Source organism: Acomys minous, assembly GCF_964271855.1.
Source record: "Acomys minous genome assembly, chromosome: 4".
Taxonomy (NCBI): domain Eukaryota; kingdom Metazoa; phylum Chordata; class Mammalia; order Rodentia; family Muridae; genus Acomys; species Acomys minous.
In genome coordinates, this window is record NC_140486.1 from 60,717,738 (window position 1) to 60,741,502 (window position 23,765).

Sequence of the window (23,765 nt, forward strand, 5' to 3'; positions counted from 1 at the left end):
TGCAAAAATAATTGTTGTCACGGACAGAACAGGCAGGACAGTCATGGCAGCAGGAGAGAGGTGGGATACCGCTTCAGACATATGGGTCTCCTCTCTTCAAGATGGACACGCCTATGTATCAGCTCTATATGCCTGGATATTTAACAACCAGAGGCAACACTACACACCAACACTTCCTGGACAGGGATCAGTGAATGTGTCCTAGGGGCAGACTAATTGCATGGGGCCGGTTTTGTCATGAAAAAATGCCAGCTATTTGTTTTCACAGGCTTAAATTCATAGTGTAGATACAAATTTGTACTTATTTGTGTTTGTTACCGTGGCAGTCTACAGAATACTACCATCAGGAAAGGAATCTTACAGGAAAGGCAGTATAGCAGTGAGCTCAGATGCTTGTAGCTCATGGAGCTTACTGTATGCTCCACCATCCAGAAGATTCTAGACTGGGATTGCGATGGGATGCTCTAAAGGTTAAGTTGGGGGTGCTGTCATAAAAGATACACTATGTGCCCAAAGCCAAATAATGAGAAGAGCTCTATTTTTTTTTTTAATGGCCAGAATATATATGTAGTTACAGGAACTAAGAGTGGAGGAGCTGTCTCAGTTAAGCATTTAATTGGGGGCTGGCTTATAGTTCAGAGGTTTAGTCCATTATCATCATGGTGGGGAGCATGGCAGCGTGCAGGCAGACACGGTGCTGGAGAAGGAGCTGAGCGCTCTCCATCTGGATCAGCAGGCAGCAGCGGGAAGAGAGTGACACTGGGCTTGGCTTGGGCTTTTGAAACTTCAAAGCCCCACCCCCAGTTGAGTACTTCCTCCAATAAGACCACACCTCCTAATCCTTCTCAAGTAGGGCCACTTCCTGATGACTAAGCATTCGAATATATGAGAGTGTATGGGGCCATTCCTATTCGGTTCTCCACAGGGGTAATGACTGCTTTGGGTCCGGTTTGAGCCTGCTCCACAGGAGGGAATTCCTGTTCAGCACTGTAAATCTGACTAACGGCCACAGGCCCTAGTGGAGAGTCCACACTAAATATTTATATTCACGCACATAGGCTAGTGCTGCCCTCAGCCTTGGCTAGAGAAGCTTCTCTCTGCAGTGACCAGCAGTTAATGCAGACACTAACAACTGGTCAAAGCACTGAGGATAAGTGACCAGTGAATCCCAAATTCTAAATGGGACAACTATTATAGCCTTCCTACTCCCTAGGCTCAGGGAACACCCAGAAGAGAGGGCAGAAAGACTGACTATGGGGAGGAATGTAGCGGTAAAATGCTATCTTTTAGGCATGACACTGTCACTGTCCCCATCGTGGCTATAATTATCTGCACAAGATCAAGCCAATAGGATAGGTCAACATTCCTACAGGCAGCTTAGAAAAAACCAGACAGAGATGGGGGGGCAGGAAATGAGGAGGGTGGGGGGTACTTGTAAAGGGAAATGGGGATGACTGATTAAAATGCATGTTGTTTCCATGTATGAAATTATCAAAGACTTAAGGTAATCTATCTTTAAAAAGAAGAGGCAACTGAATAAATATTAGATTGCTTAACAGAGAGGGTAGGCAATGAAGAACTGTGCTATCACCGAAGTATCACCCACAATGCACTGCTGCTCACCTGACAGAAAGAGATGGTCTTGAGATTCATAACTGAATTGGTTCTCCATGGGGCACAACGGGACACCTCAGAAAGCAACTGGATAATGATCATTTCTTTTGTAGGATCCACTTGTCCACATACTGGTCTGAAGCCACCAGGCGATGTGGTAGTCGAGACTGAGCTCAGACGGGAACCACTGTGAAGAGGAGAGATGCCATTTCTGAGACTGGAACTTCCAGACACGAGAAAAGTGAAGGAGAGAGAGAGAAAAAAAAAAACTTATTTCGCTTCCGTGTGCGTTTCCTCTCGGTGACAGCTTCCCTTCCGATCACCCAGGAGGTGGCCATCAACCCTCTCCGACTAAAAGTCCCTTACAAAGGGAGAGATGTTTAAACCAAGATTGGAAGTTAATCATACTTAAACCAGGAGTGTATCTGGAACGATAATTCGGGGGGAGGGTGTTAATATTGGCTTTAGAAACTCAATTATGCTCTTCTCAGTCTTTCCTTCGACTCTAACACTCACCAAGTCAGGCATCTCTCTTCCAGCTCCGCGGGCTGATTAGCGTGGGTTCATCACTTCGTTATTCCACCAGCACCCCAACATCTCGGACGTTCATGCCGTTGAATCGAAGGCCCAGTGAGCTCGAACTTGCTGTCCACAGAACACTAAGCCACGAACTCACCTGCTCTCCATGCCCCAGAAACTACTCTGACTCTCCAGCGCACGAGAAACCGCTTGTCAAACAACCCCACCCACAATTCTTCCACATCCGTCTGGACGCAAGGCGTGAACGCCCACCCACACTCGGCCGCTCTAGGAATCTGGGAGGACCACAGCTCTATGGTGCGTACTCACGCAGGCGCTTTGCGGGTTAGCGGACACCAACCTTTAGCGTAAGGGACCCGCTTGGGCCAAAGATCATACTTTTCTGCGGTGTACTTATTCTTGAGGTGAATGTCAGAATCTGTCACCTTTCGGAAAAGCTCTCTAGGGCCGGTTATTTTTCCTGAGTAGATATTAAATCTTCGTGACCCGTTTCTCTTCTATATCTGTCTCTTGTCTCTCCTCCTCCTCCGAACGTGATCCCTTTCCCAAGTGAACTTTCTAAGTTTATTCCTCTTTTTTCTTCTATCCCCCTCTTTTCTTTCCTGCCATCCATTCACACAGGGGATTGAAAATGTTAGTTAAACTCTCTATTATTGACCTATATCCCCACCTGTCTTCGTCAGGGTTTCTATGGCTGCAACGGAAACGCCATGACCAAAAAACAGGGTGGGGAGGAAAGGGTTTATTTGGCTTACACTTCCATATCACTGTTCATCATGGAAGGAAATCAGGACAGGAACTCAAACAGGGCAGGAACTCGGAGGCAGGAGCTGATGCAGAGGCCATGGAGGGGTGATGCTTCATGGCTTGCTCCCCATGGCTTGCTCAGGCTGCTTTCTTACAGAATTCAGGACCACCAGCCCAGGGATGGTACCACCCACAATGGGCTGGGTACTCCCCATCAATAACAAATTGAGAAAATTCCTTGCAGCTGGATTTTATGGAAGCATTTTCTCAATTACGGCTCCTCCATTCAGATAGCCTCAGCTTGTGTCAAATTGACAACCAACTAAGCCAAGGCTCAGGCCTTGAATTTTCATTCCTTCTTCTGCCTGAGTCTACTGAGTTGCTGGAATTCCAGGCGTGCGTCACTAGATCTGGCTCATTTCTCATTTATTTATTCATTTTCTTTCTCTCTCAAATTACATTATTTATTTAGTGTGTAGGTATCTTTGCACGCGCCATAAGATAGCATAGAAATCAGAGGGGAAAATGCATTAGTTGTCTCCTTGCAATTTGTTAAGTCCCGGAAATCAAATTCAAGTCATTAGCCTTGGAAGCAAGTGCCTTTGTCTACTCAGCCATCTTACAGTCCTCTTGTGTTTTGTGTGTGTGTGTGTTTGAGATGGGATCTATCTGTGTAGCTCTGGCTGACCAGAAACTCACTATGCAACCCAGGTTGGCCTTGAACTCCTGGAGTCTTCCTGCCTTAGTGCCAGAGTGATGAGATTTTAGGTGTGTACTACCCCACGCCCCTGCTGGTTTTGGTCATGAAATGATGCTCTTTACTGATAGAGCATCATTGTTCAACTAGAGAAGCACAAAAGTAGTAGGTGTGTGTGTTGTGTGTATGTACTTACAGGAAATTGGCTTACACAAATACGGAAACTGGTCAGACAGTCTTGTGGCACTCACGTCAATGAGTGTAATGCTTGAATTTGATACTGCCAAGGGAGAAAGGAAGATCAAAGTGGAGGAAAACACAGTCAAACAAGGAGCCACAAGTGTGAGTTGAACCACACAATCATGGAATGAGACCTTGAGTTTACAGTATCATTATTGGGATTTGGTTGGTTGGTTGGTTGGTTTATCAAGACAGGCATTTTCTATGTAGCCTTGGCTATCCTGGACTCATTTTGTAGACCAGGCTGGCCTCGAACTCCCAGAGATTCACCTGCCTCTGCCTCCCCGAGTGCTGGGATTAAAGGCGTGTGCCTGCCACCACTGCCCAGCCAAAGGGAAATAGTCTGTACACTACACTTCCAGCTTTTCTGTAGCTGTAGTTATTTCTGGGACTGCAGATGTGTGCCACCGTGCCCAGCCTGGGGTTTATTTTTTGAGATAGGGTGTGTATTATGTAGCCCTGGCTGTTCTGAAACTCACTATGTAGACCTGGCTGGCCTGGAACTCACAGAGATCTTCCTGTCTCTGCCTCCTAAGTGCTGGGATTAAAGGCATGCTCCACCATCCCTCCCTAATATATATATATATTAGGGCTATGTGAATTTATTCATGCAGTAAGTGTCTCTATAGTAGATACTGTGCTATAGCATATACCTGGCCGGCATTTAGAATGGTCTTCAAAAACCTAAGACCTCCCAGCCATGGTGACTCATGGGGAAGTAAGGAGGTGCACACAGAAGCATGTGTCATGACTACAGAGTTATGCATGGTACAGAACTCAGTGAAGAACAGAACTAAGGCCAGAGAAAACATTATCCTTTTGGTTGTTGTTTGTAGTTGTGTTTTTAATAAAAATAAGCAATAATATAAATTATCAGCTTTGCTGGAAAGTCCGAATGCTTCTTACAATCTGAATCCTGAAAGAACATGGATTTTGGTTTCTGTAGGGTTTTTAAGAACCAGCTTTATTTAGGTAGGTATTGTATTGGGCTCAACACTAGTATTTTGATTTAATCCTTTTCTAACACTCAAGAAAGCTGTATCTCTCAAAACAATGATCTTCATCGAATTGAGAAGGAGTCAACTAGCGGTTCTTTACAGCCAGATCAATTTGAGGGAAAAGTACACACGTGTTTTAAGCCATCAATAGCTTCATATAGCCAATGACGTCCATATTGAATAACACGGATATTGAACATACTTTGAAAATCTAATAGTCTTTCCGACGCACTGATTTGATTCAACTCTCAAGATCTGGTTCACTGTAATCTTTGATTGCAATTTTACCATGGATTCACTCACTCTTTTGCCAGGACACCTATAGATCGATCGATAGTAGACCCTCCGCAAAGGGCACATGCAGCCACAGAATAGTAGTCCTCCGGTGTTCCTAGAGCGGCTCGCTCGTTCCCACTTCCGGCGCGCCTGCCTCTAGTGGGCTTTTCCCGCTTCCCAGGGCGGTGCGGGCAACCTGCGGAGCGAGGTGAGTGTCAGGGTGCCTCTCGTCGGCAGCTTCGATTCCTGGTCAGGTCGCCGTCTTCCCGTGCATCCTCCCCTCTATCCCTCGCCCGCCCGGCGGGCGTCCGCTCGGGGAGAGCCTGGAGCTGTGCGGGGCCCACTGCGCGGGTCAGCGGGGCACCTATCCCTGTACCGGTGCTAGCTCGCGCATCTTTTACACCAATTCCTCTTCCACTTACTGGCGCCTCCGCTGTGTCGGTGCTGGCAGGCACGTTGCTGTGGACAAAGCTCATTGCAAGGCCAGGTCTCAGTCACGGTCTTGCCTTTTTACTCTGTTAGACACTTAAAACACCAACTAGCCTGTAGGGTATTAGTATTTTTAAAATCTGAGACAGGATCTCACTAATTTCCCAGGATGGCCCAGAGCTCACTGTAGCCTAGGCTGACCTTGAATTTGGCTGCTGTTAAGTTCTGTAATGGCAGCCCTTGAGATGTGTACACACAATAAACGTTCACATTTTGGGGAAACTGAGGTCCTCTTCCTGCTGAGCACGCCGACTTTGTGAATAACCCAGAGAGGAGCCAGCGTTTCAGCAGAGGAGTCATCCAAGAGTGTGGACCCTGGAGTCAGACCCATAATCCCAGCGCTCAGGTGGTGGAGGCAGGAGGATCAAATTGTTAAAGGCCAGCTCAAAGTATGAGCCCCTGGCTGAAAAAAAGCAAAGCAAAGCAAAGCAAAATCAACAACAAAACCACCAATAGCCCAGATTATCTCCCAAACCACATAAGGTGGACAACTTGCATGTACTGTCACCCTTCAAACTGTTGAACTCACACTGTAGCATGCTGTGAAGTGAGCGGAAGCGCTTAATGCGGGCTGACAATGCTGGGATGTACTGTAAAGGTTCAGTGCATTGTTAATTATTGAATGATTGACAGTGACGTTCTCACACAGTATCTTTCAGTGCAGCCTGCCTCCGCCAGGATGCCCTGGAGGTTTCCTGTTGGTTAGACTGATGGCTAGTTAAGGGCCAGGGATTTACAGAAGTGGGGGTGGAGCTTGCACCCAAGCTCATGGCCTCCCACGCTTACTGCCTTCCACCCCCACTCCCCTTCACCGTTTGCTGGGTGATGCCTAAATCCAGGCTTTCTGATTAGAATCAGGTACTTTATACCCTTGCGCACAAGGTTGCTCCTTCAGACGTGTACCCTAAGAGTAGGGAGGGCTGCACTGAAACCCTGGCCTGCCTCTCTTAGGACTTGTCTTCTGTGAGTGGATGGGAGAACCAGGGGCCTGGGCTTGCTTTTATTGAATGTCCTTTTTGCTACGATTCCCACAGCGACGCCCATAACGGAAGTTGGCCCCATGCCTGGAGTATCTTACTGGGACAGGTTTTGAAATGCGGTTTTTGTTTATTATTATTCTTCAGGTGTGGGGAGGACGACAGAGCAGGAGATAGCTTGGCTTGGAAAGGTAGGTTGTGCCTGCAGTTCTCAAAAGACGGGCCATGCCTTGAGAGGGAAGCCTCAGAGTCAAAGGACAGAGAAAGCAAGGGGGGAACCAAACCGTAAGAATCGTGGCTGCTCTAAGAAGGAACAGAAGGAATGGAGGTGGCGTGAACACAGTATTTGCTTGTTTGAATCGCCTCAGTGCATTCTGGGAGATGAGGATTCTCCTGCTTTTGGGGGGCTGACCTTGAAGAGATTAGAATAGGAAAGTGCTGGTTTGGAGGGTGAGAGCCTTGCCGAGACCTGGGGAAGGGGGAGGGGGTGTCCCGGGTGTGTTGGTTTCCGGTGAAAGAGATGGCTTACTGCTGTGGCAGCTGGTTAGCCCTTTGAGGGATAAACTGTGTGAAAGCATCAAAATAAAAAGGTGTGCTTAACATATCACGCAGCGCTAGCTCCTAGAGCGCCTCGGCGGTACTGCATCGGCTCTCTCCGGGAGAGACTGGAATCCCAGGTCTCTCACCATGACTACATGGCTGACTGACTACGATTCGCTGAGTCCAGCGCTGGTGCTTTGTGTGAGCTAGGTCACTTACCTCAAGTCTGCTAAATGCTGTGGAGATGGTTCTCCGTTTGTATTACGTACCTGAGAATGTTGACCAGTGCTTCTTTGAAATTCTCCTTTTTTGATTACAAAGACATTCACGTATGTATATGTGTATATATATACATATATATACACATACATGTATATGTACACACAACCTGTATATGAATTTCATGTATATGAATATATATGCACACACATTCATATGTATACACATGCATGTATATGTCCAGTCATTAAATTCTGTATATGATGTACAGTGTCATGTGATTCACTGAGTTGAGTGATAGACATACAGTGATGAGCCAAACAATGTAGCTTGCTGCACACTTATGGACAAGGCCAGTAGTCCCATTAATGTGTGTATATATTAATGTGTGTGTTTATTTTTGTGTGTGAGCCTGTGTGAGTTTATGTGTACCGTGTGCTTGTGAGTCCCCGGAATTAGAGTTACAGGTCGTTGTGAGCCACTATGTGGGGGCTGGGAACTGAACCTGGCTTCTCTGTAAGAGCAGTAAATGTGCTTAACCACGGAGCCATCTCTAGCTCACCCTCCTCACGCCAGGAAAGGGTATTTTTTGACAAAAAGTGGAGTGCTTTGGGGGAACGCAGTTCTCTTTAGCCTTGTCTCTTGTGGCCTCTGGACTGAGTCACGGTTCTCAGCACCGACACATCCGAGGGTCATTTGTGGACTGTTACAGATATAGCTGTTGGGACCTGATTTAGGAGCGTCCAACTCAGGTAGACCGTCGCAAGTGAACGAGAGGAGTACATTAAAGAGTCTAATCCTAAGAGGCTTTTGCTTTAAAAAAACAAAAAACAAAAAAACTAGCTACAGGTCCATCAAGGGAACAGAAGCAGCATTCTTACTCAGCTGAAAGCCAGAATGATTGCCAGCTAGTGAGTGATGCACTGTGGGAAGGCATTCTGGCCCATGATGGTCTGTCTTTGTTTTATAGATTCTTTTATTTTTTTTCCATTTCTATACAGGTTCCATACCACATGTTTGCAGTGCCCTTGGAAGTCAGAAGGGGGCGCTGGACCCTCTGGAACTCAAGGTACAGACTGCTGCCTGCCATGTACGTGTTGGATTGTATCCCAGGTTCTCTGGAAGAGCAGCCCCTTTCCCCTCCCCCAGTCATCCCTCCAGCCTCTCAATAACTGTTTTAATAGCACATTGCAGTCACCCTGATCAGTAAAGACCACTGGCTGTGAGCAGAAGTCAGTCAGAGGAATCTAATCGTGTTTTCAATTGGAGACCACCACTCTGGTTACAGTGTGGGTAACAGACTGAGGGGTGGGGTGTGGACTCAGTGTGGGCAAGCCAGTGCTGAGTTGCGTGGTCCGGCACATGGGATACTTTTAGGGTGATGGCTGGAAGAGCAAGTATAGACTCTAGAGGTAAGAGATAAAACCAGAAGAACAGAGGCAAGCGGATCTCTGTGAGGTCGAGGCCAGCCTGGTCTACATAGTGAGTCCAGGACAGCCAATGCTACACAGAGAAACCCTGTCTCCAAAAACAGAAACAACAAACAACCTGACAACAAAAATGAAAGAAAAAATGAGTACTATCCCAAGTACTGGACTTGAGAGGCTAGAGATGTAACAGGGTCGTGATCACCAAGTGAAGAACACAGCAGTAAGCAGCCCTGGCAGATGCCGTGGCACACCGTAGGCACACCTGGCAGCATGGCACACGCCGTTTCTTTGTTTATATTTCTCTTATCTGAGGAGGGGCGAGTAGATCAGAGGAACACGCTCAGGGATTCTCCTTTCCCCTTTGTGTTCCAGGTGTCAACCTCGGGCTGTCAGGCTTGGTGGCAAGTGTCTGCCTGAGCCATCCTCTGCTGCCGCCCTCCTTTGAGACAAGGTATCACTGTGTAGCACTGAAGTTTCTTACACCCCAACTTAATTAATAAGAACTAAAGTCATTATTTAGTAGTTCTATCTTATTAAAATAGGAGAAGGCTTGGGAGGCGCTTAGGGGATAGAAGGAAGGGGATTGTGAGGTTTGGGACTAGCCCTAGGTGCATAACAAGACCCTGTCTCAAAACACAGTCTACTTAGTGTCTGTCCCTGTTTATGCCTGGATTTAGGCTTGGCTCTTTATGAAGCATCTGTTAAGATCTGTCAGAGTGCAGGGGAAATGCTACTTTGTAGGTATCTCAGATGCAGCTTTCCTACTGAATAGTTCAGTATATAGCACAGTCAGCTTCCAGCTACTAGGTGCCCAGAGACCAGACTTTGTTGTTCCTTCTTTCTTTAGAGACAGGGTCTCAATATGTGGGTTCGAACTCACTATGTGGCCACAGCTGCCTAGAATCCAGTCTTCTTTCCCCGACCTGGTAAATGTTGGGATTATAGACTTGAAACACTCTATCTGGCCTGGACACCTCTACCTTCCAAACCCTTAAAATTAGGTCTCTAAGTCTTGTTAGTTTCTCTATCTTTGGCTTCTATTCTTCCAGCCATTATGGTCTTGCACCTGCATGGTTGTAGCCCCACCTCTTCTGCACACTATTCTGCATGGGAGACAGAGCTTCCAGCCATGCTTGTGGGGTTAGGGTTCCACCACTCAGACCACGGATGGCTTGGCTCTTCTGCTACTGGTGTTTTTTCTTGCTGTCCGTTTGTATTCTGACACAGACTTTTAAACCGGGGTGCATAGAAGTGCTGGTGCACTTTCTAAAGCCATATTCCTAGGGATTCTGGCTCAATCTGTCATAGGGCCCATCCTCCATGGCTGATAATTGCACTGTAACTGGAGGTGACTGTCAGCCATTAGTCTGCTATTCATAAACCACCAGTGGGCCATGGCCTCTCACGCCCATTTCTGTCACTCAGGTCAGACTCCTCTGAGCTTTATCTTGCCGGCAGCTTGCAATGAAATGGTCATTCCTTCTTTGTGCATTGCTGGGGGCTAGCTCTGGCTGTGGCCTGCAGAGGAGGTCAGGAGTCAGTGAGGGAGGAATGAGCCAGGCACGGGGATCAGGAGGAGTTTTACACTCTGCCTGACCTGCAGAACTCAGTAGGCCAGGGATAGATACATGTCGTTCCAAAACATAGGTCAGATCATCCCCAGACATGTGTTTTAGCTTCTTCTTGGTCATAAGTTTAGTGATCATTGATAAACCATGATAGAACAGAATTATCTTTTACAGCCATTTTCCCTCATCAACCTCCTAACCCAACTTTTAGCAGTATTTCAATGTCAAGAGCATATTTTGCCAAAGCACGACAGCCCATTCACAGGCTGGTAGCTCTCGTGGTGCCACGGGTGCTGGACAGAAAGAAAATCTCTAAGCTAGCCTGGGCAGATTGGCATGTGCCAAGCAGTGTAGCAGCAACTTTTCATAGTCATAGTACTAATTGTCATTAGGCCCAGGAAAAAACTTCGGGCCAAAGCTGCTGCATTATTATTCAGTTTCTGGCATTATATAATATTTATATTTTACATATCTGTAGAGTTTGTTTATGTGTCTAATCTTGGTATTCATATGATACCACAGTGGCCCTGTATGAGTTGCCTTTTCTAAGGGAGGTCTTAATACTTTATTCTTTTATCATTTGTCCCCACAATTCTTTGTCCATCAATAGTAGGAAGAGGCTTTGATCCGATCTTCTGGCAACTTCTGGAGCCCATGGAATCTTGTTGACCTTTTCAAGTTTACTCTGTTCTGATTATCTTGTTCCTGAGTAAGCACAGGGTAGATATGCCAAGAGTATCTTCGAGTCAGAGCCTCATAAGGTTGTTTCTGGCATCAACTTGCAGGGCCTAAAGAAGCCTTCAAGTAGGCCAGGGAAGGATAGCTCCCGAAAAGGTCAGGACTTTTCCTGGGGAATCTTAGAAGCAGAACTCAAGGCATAAATGATTTCTAAGAAAATTTCCACAATCCAGTTTGTATCCCAAATGGTACAAATAATAACACCCCCTCCCAAGCTTGCTGCATGTAGAGATCATGGTCAAAGAGTGGGAGAGCACCCCACAGCGATTGCATCACTCAGCTTGACTGGCTCTTTGTCAAGCAGGTGTGCTGGCTTTATGACTTTCTCTGTTCCCACTAGATATGGCTGTGCCAGTGCACAGTGCACATTCCCCATGACTCCCAGCCTAACATTTTTGCCATCATTGCTAATTTGCAAGAACAACCAAGGTTAGTCTGGGCAGTCCATTCTGGAATAAAAACAGCTAGTGACTGAGAGTCAGGCAGTCCTAGGTTCACATCCCGACCAGTTTGGTGACTTGGGCAAATTCGAGATTCTTGGCTTCTGCCATCTGTAAACCGTGAGGATGATACGATATTTACTGCACGGTGCTGTTGTTGGGACCTAATAAAATATGCCTTGTAAACTCCTTGGCCCATAGCAGGTGTTACATTTTGAGTTCCTGTCTTTTGGGAGACTCCATGGCATAGGAGACTAAATACTTTGCTTGCAAAATCTGGCTGTGTTGCTCACTAGCTGCGTGCCTTTGGTCAGCTTTTGATCCTCAGAAGCCTCATTTGGAGTGTGGACAAAACCACGGTTGTTCTAATGGAGCACTATTTATTACCCCCAGCGCTATCCCTGGCGTTACTACTAAAGGTCACATGGTTTTAGCTATACTAAAATTTTATGTCTCAGATCCTGAAAACAATCTCGAATAATCTATAGATTATCATTTGTATGGAAGTGGCTTTTTAGTGTTTTCTACACAGGCACTGTGACCAGTGAGCAGCATTCCTTAGCTTTGCAGGTTAGCTTTTTTTTTTTCCCCCCTACAGTGGTGTAGTCTGAGTGGCTGCCCTTTATAAACATGTGTTTACATTCTGAGCTCAAACTTTCCCTGTGTAACGTGAGCACTGTCTACCTCAGGGGTTTTGGATCCACCTCCTCTCTGCCTCAGCTAGGGAGCCTTTTGGATTGCCCTGCCCAGGATGTTCAGAGAGGCCACAGCCTTGGCCTGTCATGCTCAAAAAGGACAGAATGGACTTGGCTTTGTGAAAGTTGAAGAACAACATGACGTTTGGAGGCAGGACTTCGCTCTTCGGGGAAACCTCCAGAGCCAAGAGGTTTTCCGTCAGCAGTTCAGACAGTTTGGCTACTCGGACTTCACTGGGCCCCGGGAGGCTCTGAACCAACTGCAGAAGCTTTGCCAGCAGTGGCTGAGGCCAGAGGAGCACTCCAAGGAGCAGATCCTGGAGCTGCTGGTGCTGGAGCAGTTTGTGGCCATCCTGCCCGTGGAGCTGCAGGCCTGGGTGCGGGAGCACAGGCCGGGGACCGGAGAGGAGGCCGTGACTCTGCTGGAGGAGCTGGAGAGAGAATTTGATGAACCCAGGCAGCAGGTGAGATGCAAGGTCTCTGTTGGTTTGATCTGTTGTGTCGTTGTGGTTACTAGGGAGGCCATTATGAGTAGCCCTGACTCGCCCTCAGGGAACTTAATCAGTTTCCACCTCTTGGTAAATTAATGGCGCACCCATTAGTTCAAGTCATGGGGGTCTGTAGTGCTGTTGTTTTTTTCTCTAGTCATGGACAGTTTTCTGGTTCTTCTGTCTTGCTCCATTGCTGTGGAGTTTTTTCCCTGTGTATCCTCAGTCACAGTACTGGTACTTGTTACTCTAGGACACAGCTCATGGCCAAGAAATGATCTGCAGAGAAATGACACTCATGGGAACACCAAAGTTCCTGCAGTCCTTGGAGAACCCCTGCAGGAGTGAATCCCAGGAGGCCCAGGTTTTCCATGAGAGAGATGAGGCAACCCTACCATTTAGGGTTGAGGATGGAGGTGAGGACTATCAGATGTGTTATGGCTTACTTTCTTTTTGTTTCTGTTTTTGTTTTCTGAGACATGGTTTCTCTGTGTGTAGCCTGGCTGTCCTGGACTCGCTTGTAGACCAGGCTGGTCTCGAACTCACAGAGTCAATATAATTTTTAACTTGGATTAAGAATAAAAGTCTTGAGATAGCTCAGTGCTTAAGAGCATTGTCTGCTCTTCCAGAGGTCCTGAGTTCAGTTTTCATACACATGGTGGCTCACAACCATCTATAATGAGATTTGGTGCCCTTTTCTGGCATGCAGGTGTATATGCAAATAGAGCACTCATATACACAAAATGAGTAAATCTTTAAAAAAAAAAAGGTTTTTCATGTGATTTTTTTTTATACCATATTCCAAGACTAACACTATAAAAATATTTTTGTCACACACACTAGCAAGGCAGTTTCTCAGAGGGACAACAACACCATGTCATAACTAAAGTCTCATAATAACCTGGAAAAGGGAAAGCTTAATATTAGAAACTGTCAGCTGCAAGCCAGATGTTCTGGCAAACACCTGTAATACCAGTGCCAACTTGAAAGGCTCAGAGGTAGGAGGGTTGCATGTTCGAGGCCAGCCTGGACTGCATAAGGAGATGGTCTTAAAGAGGAAGAAAAACAGCAAGGCATTGGCTGTCATGGAGTGTAACTAAAAGCTGGACTCTAGAATGTGCAGGGCTAAGGTGGAAAGTCCTCAGAACACACATGCAACAGGCTGCCATGTTCCATCTGCTCCTGCTAGGGCTGAGGGCCTGATCCGTGAAGGGAGGGTACCGTCACAGATGGAGGTAGAAACGGTCTCTGAAATGCTCAGCAGGCTACATTCAGTAGATGCCACCTTTAGGGTGCCAAAAGCCTGCCAGCAAGTTTGACATAGCATGACATTTGTTAGGAGGCTGTGGGGTTTGTGTTGTTGGGTGTCCTACGTGCTGTAAGAGTGAACAGAAAAGTCCCCTCTGCTGTCCTTGCAACTCCCTCAACAGATAAGATACACGTGCTAGTATGATGTCAGTGTTGTAGATAGGACAAAAACAAGGAGGCAATAAACTGAAAGTATCCCAGGTGCCAAGAATTGGAGCCAAAAGGACTATGAGTTATTGGCAACGTCCATCCATGGACAGTAGCTACGTCAGGTCTGTTAGCTTATTCTCTCTAACTGTGCTTCTCATTTCATTTTCACCAAGCAGTCTTGTTACCCTCTCATGAAGCTAAACTGTGTTAAGAGAATGAGCTCAGTCAAGTCTATGCAACTTACATTACTCATTCTTACTGTGGTTCTACTGCAGCGTTACAAGAGCTTGGCTGCTATGAATCCACCCTAAGAAGTAAACCTGTTCATTGTATGCTGATAGAAGGCCAGAAGCCCGAGGGCTTTAGCTTAGACTTCAGCAGTTTACTGACGGAATCATATCTACTGGGGTGTCTTGAGAAACACCCATTCAACATTCTGATACTGCCATCTTAAATACCCTGTGTATTAAACAGTAGGCCCATTAAATGCATCTTGAAAGATGATCTTATCATGTCCTTTGCCTTACAGGGAACTATCTACTAATAGGTAATAATAGCTAAATGTCTGTATTAGTTTTTAGTTAGCATAATGAGATACCCGAATTAACATTAAAAAGGGGAAAGTGTTTTTTTTCAGCTCATTCGTTTAGAGGTTTAAAGCTGTTACATCATTGGCTCTTACTTGGTTAGGGCTTTTTCTGCAACCTTGTATCCTGATGTTGGTTGTGAGATTATAGACAGAAACAAGTGATCACACAAAAGCAGGAAGCAGAGACAGCAACTTTGCAAGAGTTCTTTCTGTGAGAAACATCTTACCCCTTTGAGGGGCATCAGCATACTGGTGACCACACTCCCAACAGATAAGTCTTAGAGAACAAACAGCATCCAAGCCATAACACTGTCTGCATCTTCAAGACAGATGTATCTACTCCCCCTCCCTTTCTCTGTTTTTGGTTTTTGGAGACAGTCTTGCTAGATTGCCCTGCTTCTCCTGAGCCTGATACCCAATATATAGACAAGCTCCATTCCCCTGCCTTCTGAGTCCCTGGATTAAAAGTTGTGTGCCACCAAACCTGGCCCTCTTCTCAGTTTTATGGAGGTCTTGACAATTCTACTCTAATTTTCTTTAGATATTGCACCATAGATTGACGTTCTAGCTCTTAGTACCTTAGGTGTGACTGTACAAGACGAGGTCTCACTTTGTAGACCAAGCTGGCCTGGAACTCACAGAAATTCACCTGCCTCTGCTTTTTGAGCACTGAGATTAAAGTAGTGCACTACCACGCCTGGCGAGTACACTGTTTTTGTGCCTCTCTTTATCCTTTTTCTTTTCTTTCTTTCTTTCTTTTTTCTTTTCCTTTTTTTCTTTTTGAGACAGGGTCTTACTGTGTAACCCTGGCTGGCCTGGAACTCACTATGCAGAAGAGGCTGGCCCCAAACTCCAAGATCTATCTGCCTGTCTTTGTCTCCTGAGTGCTGGGATTTAAGGTGTGTGCCACCACCTAGCCCTTTTCTGTAACTTTTAAAGATAAGCACAACCTTGAATAAGTTGTCAATACAATGCTTTAACTTTCTGAAATCCAAGTACAGCACAATGTCACTGTTCAGGTCTTATATTTGCTTCCTTGGTTCCCCCACCCCCACCCCCAGAAAGGGTTTCTCTGTGTAACAGCCTTGGCTGTCCTTGACTTGCTTTGTAGACCAGGCTGGCCTCGAACTCACAGAGACCTACTTGCCTCTGCCTCTGCCTCCCAAGTGCTGGGACTACAGGTGTGTACCACCATGCCCAGACAGGACTTACACTTGCTGTCTCTAATTTTTCATAAGGATAGAAAAGGAAACATCTTGCTCTCAGCTTTTGCCAGGCATTTACTATAATGCTGTATTGTTTTCAAGGTGTTGTGATACTTTAATATCAGAAATACTTATTTTCAAGTAAAAGCATCACTTTTCCAAAGATGAATTAAATGAGTTTTACATTATTATTATTATTATTGGTGGTGGTGGTGGTTGTCTTAGTTGCAACTACAGCTCTGCTTCCAAAATGACAGGCAGGTAATGTGAGGAAAGATCTTTAACTAAAGTGAGCCATCTTTAATCTTGACTACCAAGTGGTAATCCTATAGCTCCCATAACCCTGGAAAGCTCCAGTTTCCTGATCTATAAAATGCATATTTTTAGAGAGGAATTTTGAAAGAATAAAAATAACAGTTCAGATTTTACCCTTAAAATAAGTCAGTTTATATTAACTGTCTCTAGTAGTTCCTGTTTTGAGATAGTAAATATTTAGAAATAAAAGGACATGCGGTATGATGGCTGGATTTGACCTTTAGGCAGTTGGCTGCATCCATTTTCTTTGGCCATGTATACTTGTGAGGTGAATTGCTAATACTGCCACCTGAACCAGGATGAGTAAAGACACAGAATACTTCTTCCTAAACGCTATTTCTCTACTGCTCATATTTATTTGCTCCGTTTGGAACCTGCCAGAATTTGCAGATGCCTTCTTGCTTTTCCATTTCCTGCCCACCTCCCTTTGCCCAGTACCTGACCCCCAAACACTTTACAGTACATGTGTTCTGCTGTTAGATATACCGCTGATGTACAACTCTTAAGATAGCTTATTCCTAATTATCCTGTATCACCTCGCCTCTTCTCCACGCTCGTATTATCTTCCTTTCTGGTTTATGGCAGGTGTTAACTGTTTGTCACCTCTAAGTAGTTTTCTTGTTCACTACTCAGTGTCTCCAATACTGATATATTTTCTTTGTCCATTTTACTCAGATTTCTTTTTTTGTTTGTTTTTGAGATTTATTATTATTTATACAGTATTTTGCCCACATGTATGCCTGCCCACCACAAGAAGGCACTAGATCTCATTACAGGTGGTTGTAAGCCACTATGTGGTTGCTGGGAATTGAACTCGGGACCTTCAGAAGAGCAGCTGGTGCTCTTAAACCTCTGAGCCATCTCTCCAGCCTGAATTCTTTATTAGGAAGCTAATTGTCATTTCCGCTCCCACATCCCTTCTCCAATCCTGGAGATCAAACCCAGGGCCTCATGTTTGCAAGCAACCTGTCACTGGGCTGTATGTCCATCCCTGTTTTTTATTATCCCTAAAATCTGTATGTTCGCCTGCCTGTATGTATATGCACCACCTGCATGCCTGGTCCCACAGAGGCCAGAGGAAGGTGCTGGATCTCTTGGAACTGGAGTTAGGGATGGTTGTGAGCCAGCTTATGAGTGCTGGGAACGTAAGTGGGTCCTCTGCAAGATCCACACTTACTCTTTTCCTTTGGTTTATTTGTAGTTCCTTTCATAACATTTTTTAACATGAAAAAAAATGACACATGGGTTGGAGAGATGGCTCAGTGGTTAAGAGCACTGTCTGATCTTCCAAAGGTCCTGAGTTCAATTCCCAGCAACCACATGGTGGCTCACAACCTTATATGATGAGATCTGGTGCCCTCTTCTGGCCTGCAGGTGTAATGCAGGCAGAGTATTGTATATATAATAAATGAACAACTTTTTTTTTTCCCAAGACAAAAGTTTCTCTGTGTAGCCTTGACTATTCTGGACTTGCTTTGTAGACCAGGCTGGCCTCGAACTCACAGCGATCCGCCTGCCTCTGCCTCCCAAGTGCTGGGATTAAAGGTGTGTGCCCCCAACACCTGGCAAATAAACCAATCTTAAAAAAAGAAAAAAACTGACACATCCTATTCACATTTTTAGATAACAAGACGATGACTGACAAAGTATTGACAGCAAAGCAAGAAATTAGTGAATGTGTTGCATCAGTGGCCATGGCATCTCCAGGAAGACTTCCTAGGGAAACTTCTCCAGTACAGACAGTTGAACAAACTATGGGATGTCTGGACAACAATGAGAAGCAAAGAGGAAGTGATGATACAAGCAACAATATGAGCCAGCTTTCTTCCCAGGAAAGCTATTTAAGTTTGGCAGCCTGTAACAAGAAAACCCCTACAGAACAGAACATCTTTGAGTGTAATGGAAGTGAAGGAATTCTTAATCTAAACTTACATGGTACTATGTGGCCCAGAACTCACACAGGGAAACTGCTCTATGAGTGCGTGGATTGTGGGAAAGCTTTTTGCCATAGGTCAAAGCTGATCAGACATCAGAGAAGTCATACTGGGGAGAGACCTTACGCATGTAAAGAATGTGGAAAAGCCTTTGGTTTCAGAACAGACCTTGTTAGACATCAGAGAATCCACAGTGGTGAAAAGCCCTATAAGTGTTGTGACTGTGGAAAAGCTTTCAGGGGCAGCTCAGGGCTCATCAGGCACAGGAGAATCCATACGGGAGAGAAGCCGTACGGCTGTGATAAGTGTGGGAAAGCCTTCAGCCAGAGCTCTACTCTTATTCAGCATAAGAAAATCCACAGTGGAGACAAAGCCTATGAGTGTACTGAGTGTGGGAAGGCTTTTAGGAGAAGTTCTGTTCTGTCTGAACATCAAAGAATCCATACTGGTGAGAAGCCTTATGAATGTAATGAATGTGAAAAATCCTTTAATCAAAGCTCAGCACTCACGCAGCACCAAAGAACCCACTCTGGAGAGAAGCCTTATGAATGTAATGAATGTGGGAAAATATTTAGGCACAGGTCAGGCCTTATGCAGCATCAAAGAACACATACTAGAGTTCAACTCTCTGGGTAAGTGGTTGTGTCATTGTGAAATGCAAGGAATTCACTCTGAAGGTAAGTCTCCACAAAAGACAGAAGCATCGGGCAGCAGGACTGTTGTCTTTCCAGCCCAGTTCTGTAGGAGATCCACACAAAATGCTTGCATATTGTGAGAAGACATTTATCCAGATCTATTTTTAGAATAGTATTTTCTAAAAACAAAAAGACTGACCCATTTTTGGATGAGGATTCTCACCAATATGCTCATCACCCCATTCTCCACTCCAGATAGAGCTGACACTGAGAACAGAGGCAGAGGTTACAGCACATGCGTGCAACAGTAAGGAAAGGATCTGGAGCCATTCCTGTATCATGACTCCACACTCCTGCTGGAGTTGTCTTTGACTTTGAACCAACCTAGTTCAGAAGCCAGGTTCATTTCTTTTCCTTTTCGTAATAGCCTGGGTTGGAAACCTGTTTCAGATCACAAGCGATCTATATGATCCAGAATGTTCAGAATTAGTGTGGTAAAAAACAAAAGTTGTTTTTCTACTGTATAGTCATGCATGTATACTAAGGTAAAGTGCATTGTGAGCTGAAGGACAGGGGTCTGCAGAGGCTCCCTCAGTATTAGGTTTGCCACTTGAGGGAAATATACATTGAGTCAGTCCTTCAGATTCTCCAAACTCTTCCTTGATTTAAATGTGCAGTTTCAATTAACCCACAGTTGCTGAGGGTAGTTTCCACCTAGGAAGAGGTCCTATTTTTGAAGACTTTGTAAGAATAGCTATTGTAAATAGGGGAGGGAAAGCTGGATATAGTTCTCATTTCTAAAGTTGTGCAATTATAATTTAAGAGCTAACATAAACGGACCATTCAAGTGGACACTGAAATGCCTTTTCTTATAAGGTGACAAGTAAATAATGATTCAACATTTTAAATATCATTTAATCCTTGTTCTAATTGTGAGTGCTGATAAGTATAAATCACCTATAACCCAATTATGCATAGCAAAATTAACTTTTGAACTGTGTCCTATTAGTGTTTTCCCCTAATCCTAATATATTTGGTAAAAATCTTCAGTGTAATTTTTGTTAATTTTAATACTGAAAATGTAAAGTTTTGCTTTTAAATCATTCAGGTAAACGAACACATGAGTCAAGTTGGGCTGGAGGGTGAGAAAGGTGGAAAAGCACACGTATAGTTCCTATTTCCTGGGTCAAATAAACAGCAACAGGAAGCTGTGACAGCCAGACTTTAAGGTTGAGTTTTTGGAGCATGGGAATGAAAGAGCCTTTCAAATTCATACGTATATACTAACCTGCTAAGCTAGCCTCGGTCTTCAGTATCAGGTGCTGAGAAATACTTTTGGAATGACAGTTTTTAAATTATGTGCATATGAATGCAAATGCCTACAGAGCCAGAAGAGAGCCCCTGGAAGTGGAGTTACAGGAGGTAAACCAAAGAGCATCCTGGGAATGGAACTCTGGACCTCTACAAGAGCAGTGCCTGCTCTTAACCACTGAGCCGTCTCTAGTCCCATGCTTTGAGTAATTTTGAGACAGAGTTTTATATGAAGCCTAGGCTGGCCCAAGAGATGTGACTTTCCTCTTCAGCAGTTCACAAACTCAAGTAGGTTATTAGGCCATTGTCAAATGTCTTAAAAATTCACTCCTCTCAGTTTTAGTTGCAGGCTGATGAGGGAGAAAGAGAGGGTGAAACTGACTTAGGATCCATGTAAGGCAAGTGCTGCGTTACAGACTTTTCAGACTGTTACTGGACCAAGATGAAAAAATACATGGAGCAGAGGGAAGGGCATTTAGTTATTTTCTTTCAGAAAAGGCTGTTGAAAGACAAAATAACTTCCTTTCAGCTGATGTTGGTGTCCACTCCATTCAATAAAGATTAAACTTTGTAAGATAATCATCTTCAGCTCCGCTAACATGAGAATGTAGTCATGAGAACTTGTTTATGCCTGCTGAATTCATGGGAAAGCACCAATGATTGAAGTTCTTAACCACTTAAAGGACTTGCTTTTCTCACCCATAAACCTTCAAGCACTGAGTTACTTGCATGGGACTTGGAGGGGACTCTTCTAATATTATGAAGTATGTAGTTTGCATTAACTTCATCAACAGTGAAAGACCAGGTAAGTCTGTTAAGACTTATGACGGGCCGGGCATGGTGGCGCACGCCTTTAATCCCAGTACTCGGAAAGCAGAGGCAGGTGGATAGCTATTGAGTTCGAGGCCAGCCTGGTCTACAAAGTGAATCCAGGACAGCCAAAGCTAAAGAGAAACCCTGTCAACAAAAAACAAACAAACAACAACAACAAAACTATAAAAAAACAAACAAAAAAGACTTATGACAGGGTTGACATAGAAAGTAAGTGCTAATTTTCACAACTATTTTGGGATTCTGTTCCCTACTGGCCTCCTCACCTAGGGCTGGGGATCTAGGGGCTAAAAACATGGTAAGCTTATGCTTTACAACTGAACTGTATTCTCCAGCCCCTTCCTCTATAAGCAGTATTGGATTTGTAGTAAAACTTGAAATACAAAAATGTATTGCCTGTAACTTTACCACCCAGAAGAAACAGTATAACATCTTGATATTGCATGCTTCCATTGCTTTTAATGCATAATGTGTTTTACATGGGATCATGTAGTATATATCGTGTATTTACTATATCATGAATGTTTAACATGTTTTAACAGCTTGTAAAGCTGCATATTCATAGTTTCTTAAGTACATTTCTGAGTAGAATTTTCAAAGTCAAAGGCAGTGCTTAAGGCTTCTGGTATCGGTTGCCAGAGATATGTATTCACATCCACCAGCAGCAAGAGAGTCCTAATTTGTTCAAATCCTTGTTAATTTTATATGGAAAATAAATATTACCTTCACTCCAATATGATTGTAACTGGGAAGATGGGACATGTATGTATTATTCACTGGCACTTCTGTGATTTGCTTAAATGTTCATGCAACTTTTTTATGGATAGTATAAAGGGCTTTCAGAATAGGGTTCTGAATTCAAATTCTGACCTATTAGCTACGATAGCCTCCATTTTGTACTACAAAATATGATCTGTACCAATGGCTGGTACATACACAAAACCCTTGGCTAACACGTGTTATATTTCCTTCTGCTCTGTGTATGAGCTCCAGAGTATTTCTCTTTTGTAATACCATCCTCCTTAACATCTACGTTAGGCATTGAGCTCATTACTTTTATTGGTTAGTACATACTCACCTGTAAATGTCCCAGACAGTATCCTCATAGAAATTGTTATTCTGTTTCTACATAGATTTGAGTTTGGTACGGTATTATTCCTCTAAATGTTAGGTCTTTGAATTGACTTTTTCTTCCCAGTATTTTTGAGTTGGGGTCCCATTATGTAGTTAAAACTGGCCAGGAATGCTTCTTGCTTTAGTCTCACTGTCCAGAGTGCAGGGATGAGCCGGGCATGGTGGCGCACGCCTGTAATCCCAGCACTCAGGAGGCAGAGGCAGGCGGATCACTGTAAGTTCGAGGCCAGCCTGGTCTACAAAGTGAGTCCAGGACAGCCAAGGCTACAGAGAAACCCTGTCTCAAACAAACAAACAAACAAACAAAAAAACCCAAAAACAGAGTGCAGGGATGACAAGGCTTCTTGAGTTGATCAACTTTTCACTGTGCACTGTGTACCAGGTTTAGGACACTCCTTCCTGATGGCTCCCTCAGAAGAGGGAAGTCCCAACTAACAATAATTCTACTTTCTCTTGTCACTTCTCTAGTATTGTCCTTACATTTTCCAAGATATTGTTAAATATTGCTGGCATAAGACAAAATACATGTGAAGAATTTGGAGAATACCCAAAGACCCAGAAACTGACAATTTTTGAGCACACAGGCAGGTGTGCTCAGGTGGAGAAATAGGAGAAGTAGTCTTAGCTACAGTTGCTATGGCATCTTCTAACAACCACTCCAGTGCTCGAAAGAACCCAGAGGGTCTGTAGCCAGGCTGTTCTGTCTATTCCACTCCTGCCACTCTCTCTGTCGAAATTTAAGTGTTGTTTCAGCTTGTGCCAGGAAACACTAGCCTAGCCTTTTCCATTAGGCCACACTCATCAAGACAGAGGTCTTCATGGTGCTGTGAGCAAGGACTCCAGGTTTTTATCTATTGATAGAAACCTCTTCCTAGGCTCCCATGCAGGGCTTGGTGTGGCCGCCGTCCTGCTCCTCACATGTGATGGAGCTCGGAACTCAGCAGGCAATGTTCCATGCTTTCTTTCTGGCATTAAACAAAGAAGCGCTTCCTTTACTGTTACCTGGCCTTCCTTCCCGGTTAACGCCTGAGTCTTCATAGCATTCCAATGTCCTTTATCCAAGTTCTTGGACAAGGAAATGAGGAAAGTGCTTAAGAAGCACTCTTTAAAAAACTCTAAATAGACTGACCACACTAAAGTGTAATTACCTAACTGGTAATGGCTGTTAGACTGTAGGGATTATCTCTTCTCTCTCCCCCTCCCTATCCCATATTCCTGGTCCCTGGCACAAAACAGGTTATTACAAAAAATAACATAGTACTGACTACTTCACATGCTTAGCATATGAAACCCTAAGTTCAATTCCCAGCACAGGCTTGGGATGAGGAAGTAGAACAGATGGAGCCCTCTACTTGTATAAATTAATTGGTATATTGTTAGGGGTCTATCTTGAGATCAACAAATCATCAGTGAACCTGTTTTCTCACTTACTTTGTTGACTGGCTACTGTTGAGTGAAACTTCCGAGTTCCTTAAGCAGTCTCTCATGCCATCCATACATACTATGTCACAAATCTGGGACACCAACAAACAGATATAGTAATAGGCAGAATGAAGCCTTTTCCAGTGCCATTCTCATAGGAAATAAGGCCTAATGTTAAGAGCAAAGCTTGAAGTGAAGGCCATATAGCTTTTTCTGGTAAACCACATGAAGTTTC

The 23,765-nt window shown here is 44.5% G+C and overlaps 2 protein-coding genes across 7 annotated transcripts in view; one reads left to right on the plus strand and one right to left on the minus strand.

The window, feature by feature from the left end:
• Positions 1-23,765, minus strand: part of ZNF397 (zinc finger protein 397) — a 39,638-nt gene that overhangs the window by 9,408 nt on the left and 6,465 nt on the right. The window contains exons 5-8 of the mRNA XM_084779531.1: positions 12,218-12,721; positions 5,489-5,571; positions 5,140-5,308; positions 2,495-2,595 (exon numbers count right to left, since the gene is read on the minus strand). Coding sequence (XP_084635657.1) covers positions 2,495-2,595; positions 5,140-5,308; positions 5,489-5,571; positions 12,218-12,721 — 857 coding nt within the window. The remainder of the gene's footprint in view (positions 1-2,494; positions 2,596-5,139; positions 5,309-5,488; positions 5,572-12,217; positions 12,722-23,765) is intronic.
• Positions 5,168-21,708, plus strand: ZSCAN30 (zinc finger and SCAN domain containing 30). Of its 6 annotated transcripts, none has more exons than XM_084780889.1 (7): positions 5,168-5,320; positions 6,726-6,769; positions 8,339-8,406; positions 9,140-9,218; positions 12,238-12,672; positions 12,950-13,112; positions 17,887-21,708. In XM_084780889.1, the coding sequence occupies exons 5-7, from the start codon at positions 12,265-12,267 to the stop codon at positions 18,831-18,833; spliced, it is 1,518 nt and encodes a 505-aa protein (XP_084637015.1). In that variant the 5' UTR covers positions 5,168-5,320; positions 6,726-6,769; positions 8,339-8,406; positions 9,140-9,218; positions 12,238-12,264; the 3' UTR covers positions 18,834-21,708. The 6 variants fall into 6 exon arrangements, with proteins under 6 accessions (XP_084637015.1, XP_084637017.1, XP_084637014.1 ...); XM_084780888.1 differs by having other exon boundaries at positions 5,171-5,320; positions 8,339-8,427; positions 12,203-12,672; XM_084780886.1 differs by having other exon boundaries at positions 5,171-5,320; positions 12,203-12,672.